The 8419-nt window shown below is 32.6% G+C and overlaps 1 protein-coding gene across 2 annotated transcripts; it reads right to left on the bottom strand.

The window, feature by feature from the left end:
* Nucleotides 1–297: 297 nt before the first annotated feature.
* On the bottom strand, nucleotides 298–3776 carry LOC116349472 (exostosin-2). Of its 2 annotated transcripts, XM_031780897.1 has the most exons (7): nucleotides 3663–3776; nucleotides 2666–3264; nucleotides 2360–2557; nucleotides 1986–2304; nucleotides 1483–1906; nucleotides 1217–1414; nucleotides 298–1121 (listed from the first exon to the last, which is right to left on the bottom strand). In XM_031780897.1, the coding sequence occupies exons 2-7, from the start codon at nucleotides 3181–3183 to the stop codon at nucleotides 658–660; spliced, it is 2121 nt and encodes a 706-aa protein (XP_031636757.1). In that variant the 5' UTR covers nucleotides 3184–3264; nucleotides 3663–3776; the 3' UTR covers nucleotides 298–657. The 2 variants fall into 2 exon arrangements, with proteins under 2 accessions (XP_031636757.1, XP_031636756.1); XM_031780896.1 differs by lacking the exon at nucleotides 3663–3776 and having other exon boundaries at nucleotides 2666–3319.
* Nucleotides 3777–8419: the final 4643 nt, after the last annotated feature.

The following is an 8419-nucleotide window of genomic DNA, read 5'->3' as shown; positions in this document are numbered from 1 at the left end:
CTTCGTTGTTGACGATCTTACGTTTTACCGGGCATTTCAATACATTGACAGTTTGTGACATCTTTTTGAATAAAAATATTATATATTAGATACTATAATTAAAATTCATGATGTTAGAAATTAAAACAAGAAGTTCTGATACCTTTTAGTTTATTCTACCGTGTTTCTTTATTACGGACTTGTCGAATGTGCTGTGAAGTCGTGCACACAGTGGACGAAACACTGTTTTCTGTGACATTTGGCGCGACTTCAGTTTGACGTTTAAGATGTGAAGCGGACAATGGAAACAATACCAAATTGAATTTGAATTTCATATGAATGATAGCTTCTTATTGCCAATACAATAAAATAACATATTTTTCATAGCCTTCTATTTCTAATCGTCAATATTTTATCAAAATCATGAAGTGTAATTAAGCTAAAAGTATTTATTAACTATAAGCATATTTTATGTTCTACAATTAGAATAGACGACTTTTCAATAAACATTTATTATATACATGCATAAATTATTATATTATCGGAAAATGTTTAAAAATTTCTTTCTAAATATGTTTGTTGGTACATTTTGATAAGTCTTTTAAATAGACACATAACACTAATTTAATGAGATACATCGTTGGCTATTTCTTCTTCTATATATAATGAACTTTACGTTTAGAGACTTCCAACGTCATTGAAACGTTTCAATTTTTCGGGGAAATTATCTTTGTATAATACTGGATCGGCACGAAATTCAACTGTTTTAAGTGGTATGACGCCATATACTTTGGCGAAGCGATCAATGCATGCTGACCGTTCCATCATATGATTTATGTCGGCTGATAGCATTTCGGTATTTGTGCATTCTGGGCACTTGAATTTTTTGCGTGGTGCCACTTTGATTGGTGGTTTCTTTGTGAAATTCGCAACCAAGAAATTCATCGCAATATCTTCACAATTCATGTGATCATCGACCCATTCCTTTATTTCGACTGGCATTTGATTGGTGTACGCATAGCTCCAGTATTTGTGATGAAATGCAGCTCCGGTTAACACCATTGATATTTCATTAGTCCATTCCGATTCGTACCGCCATCGCATCGTTTGATTGTCCCAAATATGAGTTCGACTTGGAAAACCTGACGTTGGCGAACAATGACAATTTATTTAATTCAAAATAAAAAAAACAATTGAAATCAAATCGAACCCGTCTGAAAAGTTCAATCAAACTTACCAACAATTCGATCGGGAAATTCACGCCATACTTCGTATCCAAAATCCAATTCATCTGCTGTTAGCATAATGATATCATCGTCAATTGTCAATATGGCTTCTGTTTCAATTTCTTCATACGGATAGAATCGATTTGATAATTTGTTCGCTTTGGTTCGAATCACCTTAAGTGGTTTGCTGATTTTTGGAAAAATTGATACTGAAATGAAATGAAAGCGTTAGTACTTTATTCACATCACTCCAAACGAGAAAAATTGTTAAACATACTGTGTGGTGGTGCTTCTTTTTCGTTATTCCAAACGACTAGAATTTTTTGCAATGACATAACAACCGACAGTTTTTGAATGAGTTTGAAAAGGCTTTCAATTCGATCATAGGTTAAAATAACGGCAGTGAATCCTTGTGACTTTTGTGCTACTCTAGACAAAAACAATGGATTTTGTATGGCACGTTGCATTGGCATGTTCCAGTCATAGTACGATTTGGCTCGATAAGCAAAAATTCGATCGTTCAGTTCGGCCAATACCGTCTTAATAATTCGTTCATTGGACGCAAAATATTGTTCATAAAGCCATTCGCCTTGTCGTTGTAGTTCATCAATTTTTTGCAATGAAATTGACTTTAATTTTAAATCGATTGATTGCAAATCGACTTCACGCAATGTAATCACAGCTAATGACCAATCGATAATCTATAAAAAAAAAATAAATGAAAAATTCATCTTGAAGTCCTTTACAGCTTTTTTACCATAAATTTTCTTTTATAATTACCTCGGAGAAGGGTAAAATAGTGTTATCGGCAAATATAACGGGTATACAATTGGCAGCAAGCGCTTCAATTAAATTCAATTGAAATAAACGTTCTGTTTTTGCGATCAGGCAAAACTGACTTTGGGCATAAACCGACTTAATATCGTATGTTTTTGTTGTCCCATATGCACAACGCACACCAATCGATGAACGTTTCGCTACATTTTTTGGACATTTATCAAGAAGCAATATCTTACGATCACTTTTTGATGCGATGTCAGTCATGATGCCCAAATGTACCTCATTCAGTTTCAGTATTGAAACCGTTAGCCAAAATGAGCTGCAATGAATATAAAATGTGAATGAATTGATGACTTGAGGAATTTTTAACTTACTTTCGACTTCGGCTCAACGATATAATCTTTCTATCTCTGACATAGCCCAAGAATGGTAATGCAACGTCAAATCCAGTTCGATATGTCCAGCTGTCGAAATTGGCCCCAGCAACGATGGCCCGGTCTGTATTGAGTGATTCAATTCCCTTCTCCGGAGAAACTATATTGAACAGAAGATGATTTTCACCATTTTCCCAACTGAAAAAATAATGAATTTCAGATTTTTTTAAAATAATGAATGAATTTGTGACAGTTTCTAGGTTAAAAAAATGTGATTTTAAATTAAAAATTACCAAAAAAACTTACTGTGGTAAACTGGCAAGAGCTTTGGACACTGTTGACGAATCGATACGATTAAGATTGAGTGTGTCAATACTCGGCACCAAAATGCATGCTTCCTTTGGATCCGACGTGTAATACGGGCTTTCAATGATAGTTTTCAGTATTTCGAAAAACTCTCGGCTTAAAATGGATAACGTTGACTTTGAATCGCTTTGTTCAACATCGTAATAGTCAATCAATGGATAGACGTATACCGACAATCTTTCACCGCATCGATAAATATTAAAACAATCCCAGTACGAGCAATTTTCAATCCGTTGACGAGACAATTCGGCATCTTTTTCCAATTGAATCTTTTCCACATTGTTCAAATCCAACGAAATACGTTCATTACGTTCGTTACCATGTGTTATCGGCGATGAAATAATTATCACATAAATAATTGCAATCCAAATTGCAATGCACACCGCAACACAGTAAATTTTTTGCTCTCGTTCAAATTTATTATTCAACAGCTGACGAACGAGATTTTTCAATAACATTTTTATTGCCTCGACTACAGCCACCGCACCAGAAGAGATTAAAATTATTTTTACGTAAATTCTTACATTATTCGACTTAATCTGAAAAAACAAAAATGTTCTATGAATGTTTGTTTTGGATTGATTTTACGATTGATTATTTTTTTTCAGCTGTCAAAATCAAATGTTTACTGTGCCTGCGCTAAATTCAACATGAAGTTAGCTGTCTCATAAGTTGATATTCAGTGGAGACGGCTTTCACATTTCAAATCATTCGTTGGAACTTTTTCAATGGAAGCGCCCATTTTACAAAAATTAAATAAGACTTGATCGAACTATTGTTTTAATATATTTATTTGATTGCCCGAGAATGAAAGCGAGACTTCTATTCACAACTTATTGAAATGTAACACCGCCATACAGAAAGTGCTGACTGTCGCTTTCATTCTCGGACATTCATTTACTTAATACATTAGTTAATTATGATGCGATTTACATACAATTATTTTAGTTTTGCATTAAATTTGCCACCAAATTATATTAATACACCACACATTGTTTCTCACAGTCTTCCATCGAACCAAATAAATTGTTAGTCGCTAAACATCCTCCGTATGTGAAACTTAAACACTTATTGCTTTGCTTGTCGTAATAAAAGCTTGGAAATGATGCTCTGCATAGACTACTAATGCCCTTTTGTGGATCATCATAACACGGTGAATCGCTTTCAACTAAATTTTTGAGAAAAACAAATTTATCACATTTTATTTTGAATTATAAGCGGCAAGTCTTTCGTTACTTACCGTCTTTGACTGGTTGAGATGAAATCAAGCAGATGCAGTAAGGCAACACCAGAAAAATGATAAAAAATGATTTCATATCTGTACGATGTTTGTTATCCACATTTACAAGAGAGAGACCTAGCGCTGACGACCGAATAGAACCGACAAGTGAATGAAACTAAATATGATGATTTTCATGAATGTGTCATATACACAGAAGAAGTAAAAACAAAACCAGAAATTCCACACGACGAAAACAATACAAATATTTACAAAATATGACCGTTTTGGCAAATCAGCGCGTAAAACTCAAATGAATTTGAATATACTTGATATTTGTACATAGTTAATGACTTTGTAATGATGGTGATTAATGAGTGACGACATTTTTGACAATATGCAACTCAATGACACCACTCTGCGCGCACTAAATTGTAAACATTGTAAAGTGTGCTATACATTTTAAATTTATTTTTCTTTACTGTATTACATATATGAAGAATACATCCATTGACCTTGCAGAAGTAGACAATTGTGAATAGTAAATGATTACCATTCATTTGGGCATTATATCAAATTGTTTGTCGAATTTACACAAAAGGTCACATATAATTCCTGTTATTATTTAAAAAGCGCAATGGTTACAAATTAAACATTCAATTCGTTTCATGCATTTCGTTATAGAAGGTGCAAATTTTTAGTTTTATAAAAATAATTATAGTATATAGGGTAGTTTTTGTTATTATTTGGCTTAATTTAGAAAGAGTTCAATGTGCTACAAAATCGTTGAATATTTTGTCATTGAAATTCGTATTTTTTTCTCTTTGTTTGTTTTCATTCGAAGCTTTGTTAATTATTTTAAATTTAACTTTTTAACATTTACTTAAATATGTATGATCTTTAAAAGCAGAAAAAAATTAAGGGCATATATTGGACACTTGATGTAAATGGATTGCAATTTGTTCGGCAAAGTACTTTCTTCAAGTTACGCAGACCATTCATGAATGTTGAGTGTTTTCGAGTACTTTATTTGATTTACACAATTATGGCAGAGACTTCAGTTCTGGTTATTTAATGAATTTACGAGAAAGCTAAAAATTGGCCAACAACCAAGGGGCGAATTAGTACCAAACGACGATACCGACGAGTGTTAAATTATGACGTTTATGTTTCGGTAAATTTGGCTATGTTTTATTGCTCGTTGTTATTTTGGTACTGTTTCGCCCCTGCTATCTAATAGTCTATCTATAATTGTTTATGGTATGGTTTTTTTGCCTCTCTTCGCGTCAATCACTACACGCCGCCACCTTTTTTTGGTCCACACTGACTTTAAGTTGTTTTGAAATAAAATTTTATGCGCCAATAATAATAGAAAAGTTAGCTAATATAACGTTATGTCGATTTTGTTCATTCATCAATTTGAAGATTATTATCGAATAAAGTAGTATTAGATTTGAAACGCAAAAGATGAACTTTGTAATAATAAGATTTAGTATTCGTATATGAAGAACTTCTGGTAAAACCATGGGGTATCGTTCAACTTTATATTGCCATAGAAATCGGTTAATTCAACGCAATCTTTATTCACAGTCACATAATTTGGTTCACCTGGTTTCCAGTTTGAATATGTGATTGGTTTTCCATTTCCGATCCAGTAGAAATCTCCGCCACCATTCGATCCAAAATTGGTGCCCGACGTCCAAAATGATTCCATGCCCAGACCTTTTTAAATAACATTTCCATTTAAATAAAACTATTAGATACTTGATGTTTATTTATATATAATTTGTGTTTGTCATATAACACAATGAAAATCGTCTAAAATCTATGTTTCGAATTGATATGCTAATACTTTTATTGCATTTTTGGTGTGAAATCTAGCGTATGAGTGAATGTAGACGGTTCTCATTTGAAATGAAATTTACTTACCGGCATCTTTGATCATTCTAATGATTCGCTCGTTTTCTTCTTTTGTTGTGATGCTAACCAAGTGCATGTTGCGTGTCGAATAGTAGTGAAGTGCTTGGAACCAATTGCTCTGCAAAATTGTCCAATTAAAATGCTTATTATAAATTATTTGAATGACAAATACACAATCACACACATTTGATTTACCTTAAAAGAGCTATGAAGGTAATATTTTTTTGTTGAGTTTGGAAATGTTTTGAGAGTTGCAAAGATATGTAATGCAAAATAACAAAATCAAAATTCAATCAATGATTTCAAGTTAGAATCGAATCAAATTCACAAAAAAAAAAAATTGTAAATAGATTATTTACGTATCTGCATCGTCCATACGTTCTAAAAGTCGGCCAATGTACTCAATCGTATGCCCAACGTTTCACAATATTGCAACGCTTTTTTTTAGATTTTCCTATGAACGTACATTACAAATTCGTTTTATTTATATAAAAACATGTATACTAATTATATTGAGAACGGATTAATTTGTACGTGATGGGGAAAAAGGTGTTTTTTCGTCGTAAACTGCTATGTCATTTCATTCAAGGCCAAATTGATTGACTCGGATGCAATATTTTATTGCAAATAATCGAAACGCAATTTTAAAATTAAGATGAGTTGCTGACTTAAGTTTGAAAACTGTCCAGCTGTTGTCTTATCAACAGCTGCGCATCTTTCATAACTGGTTCAAACGGTCGAATCAACATCATTAATATTTTTCCTGATTGTTTGTTTATTTTATTTACGATTTTGCATCTCATTTAAAAGAGTTGCCCAAAATGAGCATTTTTTTAGCACACACAATGTAAAATGCCATATGATTTTGTGCTTATTCGTACTAAATACGCAACTCCTTTATTTATTTACATATGTTCAAATCGTCAATCAATATTCATATTGAATTTAATTAAACTATATAAAATCAAACGTTATCAGTTCGCTCAATGATAATAAATCAATTAAAATTTTAATGGATGTATGATTAATTGAGTTTTATGCAAAAGTGAAAAAGACATACCCTTGAAAATGTGCTGTTTAGGTTCAATTTGTCTTGAACTGGAGTGTATGTGATGTCTCCAAAAATGGACACTGCATTGGAGTCGGGACGCAAAAAATAGAAATGAAAAGAACATTTTTATGAAAAAATAAACAAATTTTCCTCACAAAAGAAAAACACTTATGTTTTATGTTATGTTTTTATGTTTTCAACTCGCAATATAAAATGGATCCTTTTATGAAGAACCAAAAGTGACACTCAATTGGTTTTAAACAGAGAATGCCATACGGCTTGCTATAAGCAGCTTGCTTGCCTGCGTCGCCTATCGTGCGGCAAGCAAGGAAACATGCGGACACATATACGGCAAACGAACCATATGTACCAAACAGTTTTCGTTCGTGCGAGATGCGGTGATGTCCAACACATCACCAATGAAGAACCAGAAAAATCAAGCGTAGCCAAACATATGATTGAAAACGGTCACAAAATGAGCATAGCAAACTTGAAACTTTTACACCGAGTTAACAAGTGCAATGAACTTGATGCATATGAGTCGTATTACATCAACAGGAACAAAAACAACAGTATGAATGAAAACGACGGACCGATCTATAATTCCATTTTTGGCAAATTCGATGTGTAGTTCTTGGTTAACTTTGATTATTTTTATTGTACATAGTTTATTTACTTTTTACAATATACCATTGTTTTTGTTGTCATTTCATTTTTATTTTAAAAATCAGTTTGTTCATCTAACTCACTGAAGAAGGAAGCATTGTTTCCGAAATACGTATATGAGTATTTTTGATACCAATAAAGTGTATTAATTTTGAAAAACAAAATAAAAGTTTCATACTTTTTTCAATTATTTAAAAATACACGTAAATCACCAAATTTCATACAACCAATTATTGTTGAAATCGATAGAATTCATTGAGAACTATCTGATTTAAGACAAAATTTTGGTTTGCAAGCAGAAAAAACCACAATAATGGCTCACTTCTTAAAATATGACATTTCCATGAAAAAAGAACCATCTGTTTAACTTCACAAAAAAACACCAAATTAATTATTTCTCGTCTGTTTTTGGATGTATGTTATAGGCGAAGGTCCAAAATACTTGAAACGAGCAACAATTGGCGCGAAGGTTCGAGAGAAAGTTGAAAGAAATCGACAAGTCGGTCCGCCAATGCATGATTTTGAAGGTTCGATACAAACTTCGACAAATCGAAGACAATGGTCCATTCAGTGTAATGCAAATGTGCTATTCGATAGCCCATGAATAAAGGTTTAAATCAATAAAAAAGAATTTAATAGTGTGTGTTTGTTGTTCAAATGACATGCTTATGAATTTGTGCAAATTTCAGTGGGACATATGTTATCACTGTTCTTAACAGCACCTGTTACCGTTGAGTACCGAAATATGGAGGTCTTCGTCATCAATCGAGCAATTTTGATGGTTTTACCAAAAATTTACAAGGAAAAATTAAACTCTCCGTCATCAATCGAGCAATTT

Source organism: Contarinia nasturtii, unplaced genomic scaffold, assembly GCF_009176525.2.
Source record: "Contarinia nasturtii isolate CC-2019 unplaced genomic scaffold, AAFC_CNas_1.1 Cnas_scaffold_2864, whole genome shotgun sequence".
NCBI lineage: Eukaryota > Metazoa > Arthropoda > Insecta > Diptera > Cecidomyiidae > Contarinia > Contarinia nasturtii.
The sequence above is the reverse complement of the archived record's forward strand: the minus strand, read 5'-3'. Positions and strand labels throughout refer to the sequence as shown.